The sequence below is a fragment of the Podarcis tiliguerta genome (assembly GCF_965153285.1).
Source record: "Podarcis tiliguerta genome assembly, chromosome: 12".
In the NCBI taxonomy this organism is placed as follows: domain Eukaryota; kingdom Metazoa; phylum Chordata; class Lepidosauria; order Squamata; family Lacertidae; genus Podarcis; species Podarcis tiliguerta.
In genome coordinates, this window is record NC_139545.1 from 24080335 (window position 1) to 24100487 (window position 20153).

Here is a 20153-nt window from a genome sequence, read left to right on the forward strand (position 1 = left end):
ACTGACGATGGACTTCATTTGACTCTTTTGCAGGCTACGTGCGCCTCCTGGCCATTCAAATTGTCAGGTTTAGGTACAGAAGTATCCATTCCCCCAAGTTCTCAAATACTCTCTGAAAAAATGGCTCATTGCAAGTTAAGGTAAGTTTCGTGCACAAGTTCCTTAAGTTTATTTGTACAGTGAAGAGCTCGCCTGTCGTTGCCTGGCTCCTTCTTAACGCTGCCCCGTTGATTCGGAAGGGAAGAAATAATATTTGAAAGGCGCAGGTTACAGTGGGTGGGGGGCCGTTGTCCCTCCCCCCCCCCATTTTTATCTAACCTCTCCTTTTAAAAATTTTATCCGTCGAATCCAGGCAAACCACAATAAGCGACTTTGGCAGAGATGGATTTTGAGGCCTAACTTTAATTACTTTGACTACGGCAAATGATAATGACTTCCTTTGCTTCAGGAACTTTTCCGTGCCCAGTGATTTTGTTTATTGAGGGGGCAGAGAGTCCGCAGGCGATTTTTTTTTCAAAAAAATATATTTTAATGAAAGGAACATAGATCTGGCTATATCTGTAGACTGGGCATCCCTGTCTTTGCGGGGCGGGATGTGTGTGGAATTGACGCAGTCGTAGGTTTTCCAAGATAAGTTTTCCAACTTATCGTCTCTAAAAGACAAGGAAGGTGCGTTCCAAGTCTGACTTTTTACGTGGTTAAGGTTCTTTGAGACTTATCTCTCCTTCATAAGTACCCTCACCTACCTACATCTCTCTCGGTGTCCCTCTCTGTGTGTACATAGAGTGTATATAGACGCAATTTACACCCTTACCGTAGATTCCCCACAACCCCAGTGTCTTCATTTCGCGCTGGTTCCTTTATCCCTTCCCATGAAGGAACAAATTGACTGTAACTTTTACAGGAGATTCTACGTGTCATTGGAGTGCTTGGAATTATGAAGGACAATACGCATAGGTTTATAGGCGATAGTAAATAACCCCATTTATATAGATATCCGTATATATATCTACATACACACATTACTGGCTGGGAATTGCAGGGTAGGCCCCAGCTGCCTGTTTATTTCAACATTCTTTTTTTCCCCTATTTAAGTAGACTCTTCTCACTAGAGTGTGATTACTCAGCAATAAACTTTATGACCGGATTCAACTTTAAGCCTTTGAATTTCCAGGGTTGAAAGAGAGCGTGAAAGAGCATCCCTTTTTCCACTGCCCTTCTTCTTTTTGTTTTGTTATTTCCTTTTCTTTCTTCTCAGCTTCTTTGTACTGCCAGAGCCAAATCCTGGAAATCTTTGCTCACACGAGCAGCTTTTAAGTCTTATCAGTTGTATCTTTGGAGCGCCTTATAGCTAAAAGCCATGCAGGTGACTAAGAATTGGCAGGATAGGACCCTACCCTTTTTGAAAAAGAAAGTCAGAGGGGCTCGTACAAATGGGCTCATACGTTGAGGTGACCCCACGTGAGGTTTGAAACGATCTCACCCCAATTCCTGCCTTTTAAAAAACAACAACAGATTGTTATCAGCGTGTGGGGTTCTAGAATATGCTTTCCCACTCTTATATCGCTTTGGACATCAGAGGAAAAGACAGTGTTGTCAGAAGATATAATAGCGTAATATAACATAAGCGTGCCCTGTCCTAGTGGCTGTTTGGAAAGAGATATTCTGATGAAGGATATTTTTTCTTGTGTATAGGTGGGTAATATTAGAAGGTTGAGAAACTTGCAGCAATAAGTGAATATATATCTTAACACTTCAAATATTTTTTATACATTTCCCTGAATAAATATGGATACGCTAGCAATGCTGGGTGGAGAGGAGCAGTTTTTAATTATACATTTAGTCCAAGCCTATGTGGCAGAATTAATCACACAGAACCGAATGCTAATACTAGCTGGCATTTTTCATGGTATTTACTTTCCTACACCTTAAATAGTTAGCAATGCGTATACACGTGTCTGAAAGCATGACTAGACTTTTTTCAGTAGAAAAATTAAGAATTTAAATATAATGCATATCTGCTAAAGAGAAACAGATGGCTGAATTACAAATCCATAATACAGTTAAGGGAAGGACCTGATTTTACACTAAAAAAAAAAAAAATCCATCGGGACTATTGTTGGACTCCTAAAGTATTTACTCGGAAATTCGAGTCCAGGCTTTCAAGGGGGCATTTCCCCAAGTAAAATATCACTGAAATCCAGGTGCTAATCTACTTCAGTTTACATGAACTGAACTTTAGCTTCTGTTTCCTAGTGAAAAACAAGGTCCAGTTTAAGCTCATTCGGGGCTGGATGTGATCTCATCGTCTTGGATGAGGCTATCTGAAGGTTGTGGTCAATCTGCTCCATACCTAGGCAGAAGAAAATCGTACTGAAGTCTGTTGGATTTAATTCAAAAGAATTCAGGAATGGAATAGGGAAATCCTGATGCCGTCTGATTTTATAACTGGGGGAAAACAATTCATTGAGCTGAATGCTTAGTTAACTTTTACCGTGGCTACCTAGCGATCTAGCCTTCTGATTGCTAGTTGACTGAATGGATACTAGCCAGTGAAACACATACAGCTTTGTGAACAATGTCATTTAGGCTGCAATCCTATACTCACTTCCCTGGGAGTGAATCCCATTGAACTCAACGAGACTTTCTTCTGACTAGGCAAAATTCCTCACGCACAAAAAAACCCCACAAAAAAGTCAACCCCTAAACACAAGATGAATTCATTGAACATGCCAATAACTATGGGAATTGTCACTATTTAAAAATATTTCTAGTTTTCTGTCATGCCACCTTGAAACACTCTACGGAATAACCTAGGCAAAACACATCCACCCGAAACTCCGGAATGTAAAGCCCATTTTAAAATAATATTGTATGTGTATTTAGTGCAAGTAGATCTGATGGTGGTGACTGTCGTATCACTGTTACTTTCTTTCTCTGACAACTGTATGGTTTATTTTACTTAAATTACCGCGAGCAATTCTGAACCTTAGAAGTACTTCGCTGGCCCAGATGTAAGCACCAGCGCCATTAAAGGTTAGACAAGGGTGTGTGTATATAGCAAGGGCGTCGGAAGACTTCACTTTCTTTAAAGCGTAAGATGGCTTTTCTAAGTCACATGATCCGATGGTTTGCGCGTGCCCCTCACTACAAAGCATCATGGGAAAATTATTAGTGGCGTTATCTTAACGAATTAATTTCCTTGTCTTCAAAAGAGTGAAATTGCAAGTGTTTTCTCCCTTATCTGCCCAGCTTTCAACATTACATTCTAATATCGAGAACATAAGCACTTGGATTGCATCTTTCCTGTAATCCCTCTCTTTCTTCCCCTCTTTCATCTGATTTTCTGATCTGTATAATTCGGCCTTTGGGAGTTTTTTGTTCTTTCTATCCACTCTGATCACATAACCTCTGTTTTTCGCAGGCTTTGTTTTCACGATTCTCCAAAATCCTAGTAGTTTCCCTGGCGGCTAGCGTTTCTCGGAAACAGCTCCTCCACAACCACAGGGCTGTATGGTTTGCATATTGGACGCAAACAATGCACTGTGATCTCAGAGAGAAAGACACCATGTTTTCCGAAGGGCGTCTCTTTCCAGGGAGCCTGTCCCCTTCTTTTCCTTCTCCACATAACCCTCTGAAATGGGCTTTTCAATAATAATATTTGTTATGAAGGTTATTGGGTAATTATTGCAGTTTTTGTGAAACAGTCCTTGCTCGAGGTGAAGTCTGTCTCTGGATAATAAATGGCAGCCCTCGCAGTTCATTGCCAGGTTAAGTAAATGCAGAAACTAAGATAAATCTGCACACTCCAGAACTCGCCAGCAGAGCTCGCTTTAGACCAAGTTCACAGTCAACTTGCTCTCTCCGTGGGCAAGGCTTCTCGACTCCCTTGGATCAGGGTCTTGATTAAATAAATAAGATGGCACAATGGCCAGCCTGGATAAATTGCCCGGTCACTGCGCCCCACTTCGCATCCAGAATTTACACGTCTACCAATGGAAAGCACATCGTTTCCTTTCAGTATAATCTAGTTAATCTCCCACGCTGGTGTCTGGGCTTTGCGTTTGATTTTAGAATTCGGTTTCAGTGATGGAAGCCGTTGAGGCTGCTCTTTTTTAAAAAAAAACAACCCCAAACAAACAGCCATGCAGAAACTGCATTCCCTTAAAATCTTAGCGAAAAGGGAAACAGTCAAGGCTTGATGGCAACAAACAAGAGAGCTGGAGATTCTTTTAAGGAGATAGGAGCTGCTCCGCTTTTGTATATCTCTGTGGTTAGGGCGTAACAACTCTAGGTCAAAAAGTTGAGGGTCAAAAGTTTACGTTGTGCGCCACTCTTAGTCATGCGCCCAGACAGAGTTTGATGTCAATGTTATAGCCAAGATCTTGACTATCAACACAAAAGATAAAATAGCTTTGAGTTAGGCGTGTATCATAGTATGGACTCCAGGTGAACTCTAGTGGTTGAATGACCTCAATTACCGAGGAAAGGATAGAAAATCCCTCTTTTCAAAGAGTAATGCACGTTGTATTTCATCTTGAATTATCAACCACATTTCCCCCATTGAATATCGTTGGCTGGTAGATGCATCAGGTGAATGCGGGCGCACATTCCTCCCACCCCCCACCCCCAACAACTGCGCATACACGCACCACCACCAATGCATTTTAAAGGTTCGTGCGAGTCCTATCAGAGTCCATCGGAAATTTCCATTGGATTTTAATAGTTCTGAATCTCAGCGAAGTGGACTCTTGTTCACAGAAGCGTACGCCATAGTACAATTGTCTGGCTTTTAAGTGCCACAAGACTCTGTTTTTGTGTGTGTGTTGTTCGGCTTTGCTACAACAGACTAACACAGCTAGCCCTCTCAAAAAGGCTCAATGAGGTGCCAGTTGAGTTCTTAACTGCCCAGTGGGTACCAGAAGACTGCCCGCTGGGTGATAGCAATATTTGAGGAAGCGAGTAGACTGAGATGACCATCTCACTGCCGGATCCCGCAGGAGTATAAAATACAAGCATGACAATACTGGAGAAGTCCAGATATGCTGTCTTTCTGAGTGAAAGTTAAGGAATGACCCTATGCAAATTGCATTCCCCCCCCCATCCTTTAGGGTTATACGTTTAATAAGAAATATATAGCTTCACCCTTTTGGCCGCCTTATTTAGCCACAATGAAGCTTTATTTTTTCCTTCTTTTTTTTCAAAGCCTGTTTGTATCTGAATAACTATTTATTTCAAATAGGGAAGTAGGGATTATTTATTTAGCTATGAGTAGGATTGCTTCCTGAGATGGATTTTCCGTTTTCACTGTGTTGCCAGGTGTTTTGTTTATTTTGTGTATTTTTTTTTAATCCGAGAAGGTGCGTTTTTCAGTCCTAAGAAATACAGAATATTTCCCAGAGATCCAGTGAGTGGTTTATTACTAAGCAAATACATAGGAGAGATTGCTCCTTTCAGAGGTGTCGAAACAGAGATAACGTGCAGGAGAAAGTAAGCAAGTTATTATTAGAAGGCTTTATCAATGCTTTGAAAATACACAAAGAGCTAGGGAACACCTCCCCGTTCGAGAAGAAATAGTTTTAATTATAAGGCGAGGACATTGGGCTTCCAGGAAACATATTTGCAATGTATTTTGGTTTTTCATCAGCGACCTTCTCTTGAAAATTCTCTTGCAACGTCCCCCGTCCCCCCGTGTCTCCTATATGTGCTTTTGCACTGAAATTACCACTGTAAGGTGGGGGGGGGATGCTATTCACAACACACTGTTAAAAACACGCCTCTGCTATTTCGGTTTTGCCCTTGAAATACTGCATTGCCTATTTGGAAATTTAATTATAGGAAGCATGAACATTGCAAGGCGGAATGTTTGCCTAAACGTCCCTTTTATATACAGAGGACCAGGGAGACTGTTTCGAAGACAACACTTCTTTGACTCCTCCTGTCCTGAAAAACTTGACTAAAAAAAAAATAGAGGGAGAAAAAAGAGAGAGAATAAGATCTCTGTGGAAAGCAGCAAAGCGAAACCTGGCTTTCTTTCCCAAGGACTCCTAGTGCCAATTCATTTTGCTTCCATTTAAGGTGGAATTTTGGGCGGGGGGTGGGAGTGGGGACAAGTTTTTTCAAATACAGAATATTTCCAGAAGGGCTTCAAAGTGCATCTGGAAGAAGTATTGCCTTCTCAAGTTGGTTTCTATTCATTCATTCATTTTTTTAAAAGGTAAAAATAAAAACGACACAGTGGGCTTTTGTTGCTTTGATCGGAGTCATACCCATAGAGTCGGAGGGTCCTACCTCTAGCGCAGCACAGACACTGGTACTTGGTGCGAAACGCGACCTTTGAAAAGATTAGCCTTCTCAGCCTCAAATGTAGATGCCAATCGCCCCATCTTCCCCTTCTTTAGAATTGTGCTTATTTACGGTCCTGGACGACCGGGACCTCAAAGTCCAGTTGCCAAATACACACACACGTACACACACGAGTTAGATCCTTAGAAATAAAATCACCAATATTTCGGAATGGGGGGGGGAGGAGAACATCCCAACCTCTTGTCCCAAGAATGAACTCAATAGGAACTCCATCACACCATCCAGTTCCCTGGAAGGACCTTTTGCTGATTCAAAGGAAGTTTAGGATAAACGCAGCCGCTACGTTATCACAACGTTTACATGTTTTCTCGCCCGGCCGCCTTAAGATTCCTTCCCCATTTGCGAATAAGTGACCTGCCCAGAGCCTCCCTCTGCCCCTTGCTATTTTTTTTAAAAGACGCTCTTAAAGACCTCGGAAGGGGAAGAAAAAAAACCCCTAAGTCCAAGGCCGAGGTGAACTTCAGGTCAGCGCGTCTAACAAATATGAAAATGTCGCTTTGTGAAGGGCACGCCTTGTTATTTAACAAAGACTGTCAATGTGTAAGATTAATAAGAAACAAAATGCGCCCGGTGTCACTTTTCGGTCACTTTGAAACTTGGGGCAGGCTTGCATTCAAGAGTGAAAGCTGGGTTAAATATATTCAAAATGCCTCGAATCAAATTCAAGCCAGGCTGCCGGGTGTCGCTCTCCACCGCCACCCCGCCTCCCCCCCCCCCGCCCGCGTCTCTATTGCTTGCTCGCTCCCTCTCTCCCTCCCAGGCGCGTGGGCAAGTTGGAAAGTTTAATTGCATAGATTATCTATAAAAGCGCAACCTAAGATTGCGATGCGCGCGCACACACATCTATATTTACACTCTGAACTTGCTAGTCGGGGTTGGCACTCTCCTCTTATCCGTTTAACTTGGTTTGCTCCGTTTTGGAGACCGGCTCCTGTTTCTTGGGAACCTGGGATTTATCTTGCCATCAACTTTCATTTCGGTCAATCTTCCACGTTCTTCACTGGTTAGCTGCTAAACTTCAGCCTCCCCTGATCTGCGATGATGATGAGGTCTTGGTGCTGAAATCCCCCTCACTGAAATGTGTGTGGTTTTTTAAAAAAAGATAGGCGATGCTCTGAAGCAGTTTCAGGAGGCCAGGGTTCAGGGTTCGGTGTAGGTTCGTTCCGGGATTTGCTCCGCGGAGCCATAAATCTCTGGAGGGAGCGGGAGGGGAGGGTGAACGTGGAAACCGCCGCATATGAGATAACAACTTGGTGGTCTTGGCTGGGCTCTTGTTTATGATATGTAAACCGCAAAGACGAGGAACAGGCCCATCTCTGCAGCCTGATAGAATCCCATGGAGGTGGGGGTGGGGGGTGGGAGAAACCCTGGCTGCTCCCGCAGCTGAGCAGCTTAGGTCACCTTGGAGATTTACAGCCCCAGCTCTAGAATCGTATTCATTGCTTGTTGCAACTGAGCAAAGGAGACACCCAGTGGAAAGCTGACCAGGGCGAAACAGACCAGGCTCTGAGATACAATCAGGAGAGCTAATATTAAACAGCCCCTGGGACGTTCTCCGAAGGTAATAATCAGCAGACAAAAAAAGAGAAAAGGTACCTGCTTTCCTTGTATTGTTGTGGTTTCTTTTCTTGTTTTGTTTTGGGGGAAAAATAACCTGCGGTTTTGACGCATGGTGGTTTTCTGGTATTTATCGCCCTCAGATGCAAGGGCACCGCTTTATCTCAAGGGAAATTGATAGTGTTTATGTCAGAGGTGCATCTTGCAGTGTTCCCGTGCCAGAATCGCACCGTGCATTTCAGCGTGTGCGAGAAAAGGGGGAGGGAAAAGCGAAACAAAACCCTGCGCCTTTGCTTTAGCCGTTTAACACCAACCATGGGCTTAATTGTTGCTGTTTGTAAGTAGCAAAAGACCTCCCCAAAGGGGCAGCTTTGCATCCCGGTCTACTATTCCCTGAAACCAAAAAACGGGTCTGGAGCCGGTTGTCATTCCTGCAAATGTCACAGGCGCGCAATCAGCGTTAAAAAGCCAAGTGTTGGATCCTGCTATTTGACTTCCGCATTGTGTGCGAGTGTTTTACGGCCTGCCACTTCCCAGTGGCATCATATTTGCTTCCACAGTGTATGGTGCATTCGAGAAAGCTTTGCATACATAGAATATCCACTGGAGATGTGCAGGGTGGGGGGTGGGGAGGGCTCTTGCCATTTCCAGGACGGAGGTATTTCCGATAGTATCTGGAAACCAGCACTTTTATTATTATTATTATTAATAGGATTATTACTATTATTGTTGTTATCGTGGAACAAGGTCTCAGCAGTTTAAGGGAGACGCACAGAGTAGAGGAAGAGAAATTCAACGAGAGCATAAAAACGGGACCTACTGAGCGCACTGACACACATTTATACACAAAGAATTGTAGCTGGTTAATCTAGATGCAATCGTCATCCACATGAGCGCTATGAGCGGTTGATACAACCGAAAAAGTCATCAGTCCACACTTCGAGTGAAATAATCACGATGAGAATGAACACTCCTATTATATGGATCTTTTTCTTAAAACTAAACTGGTTCTTTGGGAAGAGGGCAGAGCAGCATTTTATCAAGTTCCAAATTCTTATTATTTTTAACTAATAATAATATTATATTAAATGGGTGTGTCCCTAAAGGCTCAAATATTAAAAACGAAGGTGGATCACTAGACCTACCAAGCGGTTGAATTAATATAAACTATGATAAAGGCTAGTTTAATGTCCAGATTTCAATTACACCCCCCCCCAGGTCAGGCCATCGCCTCCTTTTCCTTCCTGTCATGCAAACGGATCAATTTCCAGCAATCGTAACGCAAGTCGAAGAGACTATTCACGACGCTCAACTGCAATGTTTACGGTACTTGTGAAAGATAACAGTGTGTTCTGTTTTAAATAACCAATTCCTCTCCCTTTCTCGCTTTCTTAAAGGGAAATACTGTTTCCTGGACACTAGATAGCTTTATTTATTTATTTAGGCATGTGAATGGGCTTAATTCTTGATCTTAACTGCCTCTCTAGTCTGCTGGAGGTTTTGATTAAAATCTATTCACCTTTTTTTCAAAAAAGTCTTTTTATATTGGCCTTTCTATTTAATGATATGCCCCCGCAGCTCCAAATTTGCCACGGGGTGGAAGATTTTAAAAATAATTAAATTATCGTAAAAGAGCAACATTTAAAAGCCCCCGGGCGGTATCAGAGAGAAACAAATAGCTAGTTGCAATTAGGTGGTCTCTGTTTTCATAGGATCGACTGGTCTCATTGATTGCACTGCTACCGTCCAATCACTCATTGATGCCCCCGAAATCACGCGATCTCGGGTGCCCTTTTATGTCTCGGGGGGACACTGCGTTTCCTTTGCTTTCCATGACTTGGTAAGGGCTGGAGATACAGAGAGCGAAACCGTACGCTGCGTTTGATGTTCGGTTTCAGATTCATATACAATGCTGGCGCTCAGTCACTTCGCTCACACTGTTGCTACCCACGGCCTGATGCTTGTGGTCAGAAATAGCACACATGCGCAAACTCCCACTGTGTGTTCAGGAGGATATATTATTCCGGAATAAGGACTACCCTTGGTTCCCTCATCATGATAGCGCACAAGGACGTCTCCTGCGACATACACTTTTGGGCTGCCCCAGATCACTGCCTAAACCACCTTGACCCTAAGTAGCACATAGGTGTTTTAAGAAGTAACGACCGTGCGTGGTTAGTCTTAGGTGACCTAGCATGTCAAGCAAGGATCCCTCGCTGCTTTCACTGGGGAAACTCGCTCAAAGCAGCAGCCCCCTCGCCCACAGCTGCATGGCCCGGAGGCTTTCCTCTCGGCCTAATTTTAGGCCGCTTGCGCCGACTTCGGTTCTGACCGCAGCTGTCTGGAGCGCGCAGAAAGGAATCTCCAGCTTCTCCTTGCCTCTGCCGCGAGAAAGGCAAGACAGGCAGGCAGGGACTGTCCTGGGCTTGTCCACCAGCGTTTCATTTCCTGATCCGGGCTCTGCCAACCGCGTAGCAATTGGCCCTGCCGGTCAGGTGGTGGGGGTGGCACTGGTTTGTGTGTGTGTGTGTGTTTGCGCGCGCGTGTGTTCCAGGCTCTTGGGGTGGGAACTGGAAAGGAAGGGGGGAGCGGAGGCCCAAACTTTGGCAGCAGGCGCTTGACAACAGCAGCAAGGGGGGTTGGAGGAGGAGGAAGAGGGAGGGAGGGAAGGAAGGAAGAAGGGGGAGGAGGGGAGGGGCCTCCTCGAGCCCAGAAAAACGACAACGCGAGAAAAATTAGTATTTTTGCACTTCACAAATTAATGACCATGAGTTCGTTTTTGATAAACTCCAACTACATCGAGCCCAAATTCCCTCCTTGCGAGGAATATTCGCAGCTCGGCGGCGGCGGCGGCGGCGGCGGCGGGAGCAGCTACCACCACCATCACCAGAACCAGCCCCACCACCAGCAGCCCCATCACCACCATCCTCAGCCGCAGCAGCACCTGCGCCAGCAGCACCACCAGGCTCACCCCGGCCAGCCTCTCCCCGATTACTACCAGCGGCCGAGCAGGGAGCCCGGATACCAGCCGCCAGCGCCGCCGCCGCCGCCTCCTCCGCCTCCTCCTCCCGAGGCGCTGTACCCCGCGCAGCCACCCCACCACTACCCGGAGTCGCCTTATAGCTACAGCAGCCTCAGCGCCACTCCCGGCCAGGAGCAGCCGCCTCCCGGAGCCTCGCCGCCACCGCCTGCTCCGCCGCCCCTGCCTCCTCCTCCGCCACCCCCGCCACCGCCTGCTCCACAGACTCCCGCGCGGAAGGGCCACCATGCCCCGAGCCAGCCCTTGCTCCAAGGCCACGTCCCGCCACCGCCTCAGCCCCACCAGCGCCATTGCGAAGCAGCAGCGGCGGCGGCGACAGCGCCCGGGGGAATCCCTGCCTGCCCGCTGTTGCCGGACAAGAGCTTGCCCGGCCTGAAAGGCAAGGAGCCGGTGGTGTACCCTTGGATGAAGAAGGTCCACGTTAACACGGGTGAGTTGACCACCTTCTTCCAAGGGGAGCCGGGATGGCTTGTATGTGTTTGTGTGCGTGGCGAGGCGGAGGAGGCTGGGCTAGGCTGGACTCCGAGGTTGGGTGCATATACGTGTGTATGTGTGTGTGCTGGCGCATTTCCTAATTTTAAAAAAGCGCGCACGCACACGTGAGAAGCCTTTTGTACTCGGGGCCCTTTATCAAGAGATTTACGAGACGCCAAACTGTTAGGGCAGTAATTATAGTCCCCATAAATTTAATCGCCCTGCCTGTGGCTCTGGGCCACGTCTCTTTGAAGCTTTTCTTGAACCCAAATGCCCGTCACCATTTTTTATGGCTCCCCAATTGTCTCCTATTGTCACGAGCCTGTGAACCATTTTCTTCCCCGCTTCTGTGGCTAATCTAAACCCAGTGTCGAGTTATTATATAATAATGATAATGTTCCGTTGCCTTCTTCTCCTTTGTGTCCGTGCGTGTGTGTGTGTGTGTGCGTGTGTGTGCGCGCCTGTGTGCGCTCAGTCAACCCCAATTACACTGGAGGCGAGCCCAAAAGGTCTCGAACTGCCTACACCAGACAGCAAGTCCTGGAGCTGGAGAAGGAGTTCCATTTTAACCGCTACCTGACCAGGAGGCGACGCATCGAGATTGCGCACACGCTCTGCCTCTCCGAGCGCCAGGTCAAGATTTGGTTTCAGAACAGGAGGATGAAGTGGAAGAAGGACCACAAGCTGCCCAACACCAAGATGCGCTCCTCCAACCCCTCCAGTCTTAGCCAGCAAGCCAAAGCGTCAGCACAGCACCATCAGACACCACCGCCCAGGGGTAGGGCGACCCCAAACTCAGCAGCACTCTGATGGCCCGACAGACGCAGAGACGCCCTAACCCATCACACGTCCCGCTCCTGCCTGATTTGATTTGCCATAGGGACTATATTAAGGGGCATAAATGCAGAACAAGAACCAGTCACAGGGCACGTGTGTTTAAACCAAAAACCAAAAACAAACACCTTGGACAAAGTGTTCACCTTCTGTAAATATGACCTTTCCATTCCCACCATGTTTCTTTTTTTTAATTTATTTATGGAAATACGGTCCACCTGCAGCATCATTAACGAGTTGAGGATGGATCCTGTACCTAAGAAGGACCCTTTGCAGATATGTTTTAAGGTGCCAACATATGTTAATAAGTGACTTTGTGACATGTGTGTGTGTAAATCATAGACTTTGTCTTGTTTCGTGGAACATTCATGGACTCTCAATTACAGACAGAAGCAAAGCCATCTTATGACGTGGAAGTATTTTGGAAGTTGGAGTGGGGAAGGTGCCCAGAGATCCCAGCCCCCTCCAGCCCTGACCGACCAAGAAAGTATGTTTTCTGTGTAATAAGAACAAAAAAGTGTAGTCTCTGCTGTAGTCGTGATGCATTATCCTCCCCCGACGGTGCATTTGTTACTTTTTTATAAAAAAAAAGAAAAAGAAAAGTACACCAATATTGCTATAAAGGCTATTTCTGTCTCCGTGTCTTGCCATAGTCAAACGTCCGTGTACAGTTTGTGAAATCTATGTGTACACATTTGTGAATGTGTGATGTATATATAATGTCCAGTGCTGGTAATAAAACAAAACAAAACAAAACCACACCTCTCTGTACAAAAATAAAACTTAAGGCACTAGACACACCGTGAGAAGCGTGCATTTGCCTAGAATGTGACTTTGTTGACCTAAACATGAAAACTCTCGAGGATGTCATGTGTAGCTGCTGTTCAAGCCATTCCTTGGGAGAGGCCGAGTACCTGCATTATAGTCGAATTAGTTTTATTAAGGAGTAACGTTTCTCTGTCCCAAACACCCTAACCACTTTATGTGTAAGGAAGTCACATCGTTTTCGATGACGCTGGCTTCCACATAGGACCATAGACCAAAGCCTCTTTGGAAACCAGGAGTTGGGAGTATTTCCCATTGAAACAGGTTGCCTGGGGTGTCGTTGTAGATGGGCTGCCATCCAAGTACCCAGTTTTAAGTGAGTTGTGGATCGGCCTGCGCAGCCTGCCCATTTCCCTAAGGAGGCGCTTCGGCTTAGCCACTCCTTCTACAGGATACAGTCCACTGTGTGTAGAACAAGAAAGGCGTCCATCCCCCAAAATCCTCATTCATGACATGTGTCCTCTGCCTACACCATTGGGGAAATAGAGTTCTTTCCCGCCTTGTGTGAAGAGAAACGGGGCTAATCCAGTAGAATGAAGGGAATAATAACAGTCATAGTAACACTGCACTATCAATGCTTAAACATATTGCAGCTTCAGTAGTGACCCCTTGGTTATTCCAGCAGCAGCAACTTTCCACAGGGGTGAAGAGGGTCGAGTTGCAATGGCCCACCGCTCTTTGGCAGGGGAACAAACCGGAAGCGTTAAAGCCGCACACCCAAAACATTATGGTAAAGCCAGATGATGCCCTTGACATGGAGGTTCATTGGGGGGGGGGGGTGTCTTCTGAACAGCTTAACCAACCCATGCAATAAGTACAGGTGAAAGTTGCTAGTTTAACTCTACACCCCCATGGATGTTTACTCCGAGGCAAGTCCCACTGTTGCACAGTGAGGCTTATTTCCAGGTAAGTGTGTCTAGGGTTGCACGCTTATAAGTAGCAATTCTTCAATCTCCTCCTGAGAGTGGAATACAGTTCTGGGCCCTTTCTGATATCCAGAACTATAATCCGATGCTGGTTTATATTGGAGACTTAGATGGCGCATTGAGTCCGAAAGCCTGTAGGCAGCTCAGGCAGAACTGCCGTGGAAGCATAAGCAGATAGTTTAGATGTATCCTTCGTCCATTGGGCTGGGAAGGGTGACACCGCCATTTGAAAAGTTGTGGTCTCACTTGCCGTGCAAAAGAGAAGTAAACATTGCTGTGAATAATCTGGAAGTGTGCGTCGAACTGAACCACCCCAAAGGACTTCCTTTCTTATTTACTATATCCTTGAAGTGCCCTGTCCCGCATGTTTGTTTGCTTGTTGTTAAGAAATAAAAGAGAATAGGCTGGAAAACAATATCGCCCCCTCTCCTCCCAGTTAACATGGACCTCTTTTTGTTTAAAGTCTTTGTTTGGTCTGTCCTGGAGAATTCTCTTCTGCTAAATCCACTGACGCTCGAAAATCAAGAGGAGTGTCCCCAAACTGTTAAATCAATGATTAGTATTGAAGTATGATTGCGGATCTTCCCTGACTTCCGTAGTCTTACGCTTGGATCACCCCCCTTTCCCTCCCCCTCTTTCTCCATTGGGGGGGGGGGGGAGAGCGAGCCCGAAATGAAATCACGCTGAAAATAGCAATTTTACTAGGAATCATTAATCACCTCCTACAATAAATACTTCTTTGTAATTCAACAGCGATTCTGAAAGGCATTCTCTTGGAAAAAGGTCTGAGAAGACACGAAGGATTTTCCTGGGGAAAATGGGTTCATGTAGAAAGACACAGTCGCTTGGCTGTGCCATGAAAATGTATGCTTTCTGGGTGGAGAACAGAACGAAGACTGGAAAATGCACGTGGCAGATCAACATCATTCAAGGTAATGTTTTTATTTGATTTTTGGGGTTGTTGTTTTTCTGTTTATGCCTTTCCCCTTGAAAACGCAGTGCGCTTCACTGTGATGTGTAGGTGTTGGTTGTTTTTTTTTTAGCTTGGCTGCCATAATCGATGTAACAATAAGTTCGAAAACTACACCCGACCATTGTCCTGGTTTGTGCGAGGGCAATGGGGAGAGTTCACCGAAAGGACAAATTTTCTATCCCATTAATTGTTTTTTTAAGAGAAGCAGACTGACCCATCAAACCCTTGACCTTTAAAGGCAGGATTCTTTCTAGCTGCTGGACCTAAATCTGCTCCTCTTGCCCTGTTTCACACACACACACACACACACACACACACACTCATTGTATATTACCAAAGAAAGCGGCTCTGGATCCTAAAGGTGGAAGCGCCTTCATGTTTCAGACAGAGTATATGCAAATGCCAGTCCTTGAAACATTCGGGCGTAAAGGTCTAAGCTCGAAAGGGTCCCAACCACAATCAAACAAGGGAGGAGGGCTAGAATTGTGCTGCTTGCCTTTTCCTCCCACTCAGAGATGTGGCATGCGCGGCGCAGGTTTGTTTGTTTGCGTTTTTATTTTATTGCTGCCTTTGGGATTCACCCATGGCCACCATCCAATGCTGAAGAGGGATTGCCACGTGGATTCCTGGAGAAGGGACTGGCCATTTTGGGTTGCAGCAGCTACAGGAAGAGATGGGTTTGAGTATGTAAGGGAACGAGAAGGGAGGAAGGCCCAGACTGGTGGGATTTGGCTGGTTTCCATCTCATGCTGTCTATATTTTCCCCAATTTTGTAAGCAGAAGGGTGTGTGTGTGTACGTGGCGCTGTGTAGGGTTAGAGGATTGCAAAGGACCGTTTCGCCTCTCTCCCCCCCCCCTGCCCCCAATACACACAACCCATCTTCAAACTTTAGGCTCATATTTGCTAACTTTGAGCGTGTGAAATGATCGCCGCAGGCCTCCAGACGATTCTACAAGCTCCAACACTCCTGGTCCAAGTCTTTCATGCCCAACAGATGCTACAGAACTAGCTTGTAACTCTGCTCCCCTCCCTACTTTCCTTTTAAGAGAAGTGCCCCTCGGTTTGCTTAGCTTGTTCACTACAGAAATATACAGATCAATATCTTGGTGACACCATTTCACCGGGCAACCTCAGCGTGAACCGACCGGGAAGACCAATAAACAAGAACTGCGAGGTTTTGGATGTGATTTATAGTATGCGGAGAAGAGACATTAAAAAAAAAAAGACAGACAGAAAGAAAGAGAAAGTTTCAGAAAGAGAAAGTAGTGCCTTTTTCCTACACTTCCATTACAAGAGAGACAGATGGACACCTAAGACAGAAGTGCTACTCTCCGGGCAGAGACAATCTCTGACGCGCGCAGGCTTGGCTAGGTTGAGAAGGAGGAGTAGGTGTGTAGATATTGTTCTTGCCCAGCTTTGAGGGAAATGTTAGCTTTGCAGTTCTGCTAATTGCCAGCTCCCTCCAGAGCAGTTTAATTTACTCACTCCTTTGGCAATGCTGCGGCCCAGGAGCATTAGGCCGCCAAGTTCTCTTAACTTCATACTTTGACCCCATTTGAGCTCATTGGTGCTGTTGCCTGTTTCATGAATAATAAGCAGTAGTCCCCCCCCCCCTGTTTTAAAGCACATATTACCCCTCCTTCAAGAATCCTGAAAGCTGTCGTTTACCCCTCCAGAAAACTACAGTTCCCAGCACCTTTAACAAATTATGGTTCCAAGGATTCTTGGGGGAAGCGGGGATGTGCTTTAATTATATGATGCTCAGGCAACTGTAAGTTAGGCGCCTTGAAATCTGGGTTGAATCCAACCTAAGGTACCTGCACTTGGATGCCATTGAAATCGATGCGACAAGTCAGACATTAAGCCTGCAAGCCTAACCCCACTTACCTGGAAGCCACCCTCCTTGCATGCAATGGGGCTTGCTTCTGAGTAGACGTGGCCAGGATTGCTCTGCTAATGCCTGAAACCGGTGGGCCCTAAGTGCAACTAGCTCGTTCTAGATAAAACCCACCGCGCCTAAAGTGCTGGCCAGTCCTCATTGCATCTCATCCAGTCGAGTTTCCGCCGGCCTTGCTTCCTTTCTGGAACTGGCCAAGGTGTGAAACACCTTTGTCTCCCAGGACTGGGTAGCAGCACTCCTGCTGACCTCAGAAGAGTCAAGTTGTCACCCCACCCGACCAGTTCAAAGGGAATACTGGCTAAATAGGGTTATGGCCCACGCCGTGGCCGTTCTCTTAGCGACTCGCCTGCCTGACATCCCTATCGCCAGGACTTTTTATCAGGCGGTCCCTGTTGTGATGAAAGGCGTGGGTTCCAAATCATGTCTGCTGCCCCAACCTGCTGCCACTGACAATAAAAAGTCGAATTCAAATGACTGATTCGGGGGCTCGGCCGCTTCATTCTGCCTGGGCCTGACAAGCCCCGCGTTATTAATGCCCAAATGATCTCCCCAGAAACTGAAAAGCTGTCAAAAACCGGCGAGATGATGAGGCCTAAATAAGCAATAGAGAAGCACTGCGAGGGTAGATAAAGGTGTTGTGTCTGTTCTTCTCGGGTATTGAAATTTTAATCTAGCCGGTTTGGGGAGGGGAGGGTTGGGGGGTGAGAGAGAGAGAGAAAGGATGGGATGTCACGTGACATTAAATAATTAATGCAGATCTTCACGAATGGATCTGTGACGGTCAGTTCTCACTAGTAGGAGTGATTCTTTCCGAAGTGAAAGGGAACTTCCTCTTTGACTTTATTATTTTTTTTATTAATAAAAAAACAAAACCCCAAAAAAGCATGCCTACCTGGTTTATCTTTTGCAAGGCTCCTTAAACTCCTTAAGCGAGCAATAAGGGGGATGAGGTCGGTAAGTATGCGCAGGCCGGTCGTGTGCCTGGACTGCCTTTCATTGTTTGCACTTGCCTTCCTTTTTGATTGGGGAGCCTTGATTTAAGCGACGGGGAGATTTACGAAATGTTCCATCTTTGTTGCGAAGCTGCCTTGTGGTCGCATTATGCCTTTTTGGTGATTAAACCTAAAGCGAGGCGAGGCGATTTGATAACGTTCGAGTACTAATTCACACACTGTGGAAAGTTGCCACAGTGCGGGAGTCCTGGCTTTTTGTGTGTGTGTGTTTTCCCCCCAATTTGCCAGGCGTTCATAAATCACCGGCTCGCAGAGCAGGGCCAAAAAGAGAAACCGGAGAGGCGGCGGCGGCGGCGGCAGCAGCAAGCATTGTGAGGAAGGGAATAGAGGCAGGCGAGGCGAGGGGGGGGGGGGGGAGGACGACAACAGAAGTCATGGACACATTTCTCTATGACTCATCATTAAGCAGCGCGATTTAGTACCCAGTTAAAGCACCGCAATTAATAGCAGAGTTTTGTGATAAGGTCCCCCCCACTTTAACTCATGGCGTTTTGTTAAGTGCTCCATTGCTACTTTCTAACTTTAAAGCTGCAAAGGAGCAGCCCTCCCCCCCCACCCCAAGAGGTCTCTAAAATATCATAGCATGTAGTTTAATCGTTCCCAAATATACCACCAAAAGCTATTGAGTAGCACGATGCTGATTTAATAGTAAGCACATTAAGTGGTTCTGTATGCTACTACTTTCGATTGTATTACGGTTTACCACGCGATGGGCTGTTTAGGAAGTAGTTTGAACGTTAAACACCAAAGGAGTTTCCCAGAATAGAGAATTGGTAGGATAGAGAGCGAGCAAGAAATATTATTATACCCTTAAATACTCCTTGGTATAGAAGCAGCTGTCTGGCAAAATCCACGGGCAGTTCCAGAAATCGAAGTATCTTACTAATGCGGGAGTGCCATAAAACCCCCAGTAAGCGATTTAGAGCTTCTCCTTTCTTTTGTCCTGCTAGATGCCTGCTTAGCACCAAATCTAAAATTATAATGGTCATTACCAAACGATCCAATTACCAAAAGCAAATTCTATCATGCCAAGTTCTCCCAAGATGAGATTTAAAACTTTTTTTTTCAAGCCTTCGATGACATTATTCCAAGAAACAGCACTAAGCAATTATTAGCAGTCACTTTTGCTAGCCAGGCGAAGGAGAATCCAGCGGGACATTTAAAAAGGGGCGGGGGGGAGGCCTGTCAGTGGATTGCGGAAAGCAGGGCGAAAATCTTATTGTTACTATAAATGATTAATAAATATATTTAAATAAAATTATTATTGCTTTGAGAAAGTCAATATCCTTATCTTCAAGCTACTTTCCCGCCAACGGACCAAAGAACAGCCATTTAAACCCACAACACACGTCGGTCTCCCCTGTTTCAACACTATTTTTGTTGCTATTGTCCCTAGTCTGATTTTTAAGTCAATTGCAGCCAATGGGAGACAGTTCAGGGACGGCAGATCAGGCCCACAGATTCAAGTGTGCGCCTAGTTTCGACCAAAGTGTGCCTTGCATTTAAAGGAAGGAGTCACATTCTTATGCCATTAAACAGAGATGAACGTGGCCAGTTGTATTTAATGTCCTTGCTTGATTAAATGATGCTAAACAAAGGCTTCCCAGTGGAATATGAAGCTTACATTTCATAAAAGAGGAATTATAAGATATTCACAGGGAGAATAGTTGTCTTCATAAGAAAGGAGCTTATCTTTCAATTTCATACACCATTGCAAAAGGCAATATTTTTACGTGTGTTTTTTTTCTAAAAGAAAAAAACCCGCAACTCAACAGCGTCCTTTTAATGATTATATACCCACGAGGATCTGCTAAAACAACTCAGCAGCTGACCCACGTCTTGTCTCGAAAATAATGCTCATCCCCTATAGTTCTCTTATTTAGCTATTGCTTGTTCTTTATTTACAGCACTCCGGTGCACCGGAAAATACGGTTTAAAGACACCTACAATCTGGAAACAATTCTGCCCGGTGGTTGGAAACGCGAGGAGGTAAGAACCCTGTGGGTGGAAAGAGGGGGGGAAAAAGAAAAGAAAGGAATCTGTTGTCCAATTGTTTAAAATAGTTTCATATTGCAGAGAAGAGGATTCGGTTTGCTAGCGCTTGTTACAAAGGTTACTGTGAGCTTCGGGTTTGATAAATAGCTAAATCGGTTGGAATTTTCTGCACTGCGCCAATTCATCTTTCGTCGTCGGTGAATGCACGTCTTGTCAAACAAAGAAATACATAGAGCCTAAGTAAGAGCA

At 45.7% G+C, this 20153-nt stretch overlaps 2 protein-coding genes across 5 annotated transcripts in view; both read left to right on the plus strand.

Annotated features, from left to right (window-relative positions):
- Window positions 1–20153, plus strand: part of HOXA3 (homeobox A3) — a 52144-nt gene that overhangs the window by 13668 nt on the left and 18323 nt on the right. The window contains exons 1-4 of one of the 4 annotated variants that reach the window (XM_083405072.1): window positions 7–140; window positions 9142–9249; window positions 14776–14954; window positions 19817–19898. The exons of 1 other annotated variant lie outside the window; for it this stretch is intronic. The gene's annotated coding sequence lies outside the window, so the exon portion shown is untranslated. Of the gene's footprint in view, window positions 1–6; window positions 141–9141; window positions 9250–14775; window positions 14955–19816; window positions 19899–20153 lie in introns of those variants that run through there. 2 more of the 4 variants (XM_083405073.1, XM_083405074.1) reach the window with 2 other exon arrangements.
- HOXA4 (homeobox A4) lies at window positions 10587–13027 on the plus strand. Its single transcript, XM_083405151.1, has 2 exons — window positions 10587–11393; window positions 11913–13027. Exons 1-2 carry the CDS (start codon window positions 10685–10687, stop codon window positions 12245–12247), a joined length of 1044 nt encoding a protein of 347 aa, XP_083261277.1. The 5' UTR covers window positions 10587–10684; the 3' UTR covers window positions 12248–13027.

Excerpts from the sequence above, each read along its gene's own strand:
- HOXA4 (XM_083405151.1), top strand. The coding sequence starts at position 10,685 with ATGACCATGAGTTCGTTTTTGATAAACTCCAACTACATCGAGCCCAAA. Across the intron at positions 11,394-11,912 it reads GAAGGTCCACGTTAACACGG|TCAACCCCAATTACACTGGA; the intron begins GTGAGTTGACCA and ends GTGTGCGCTCAG.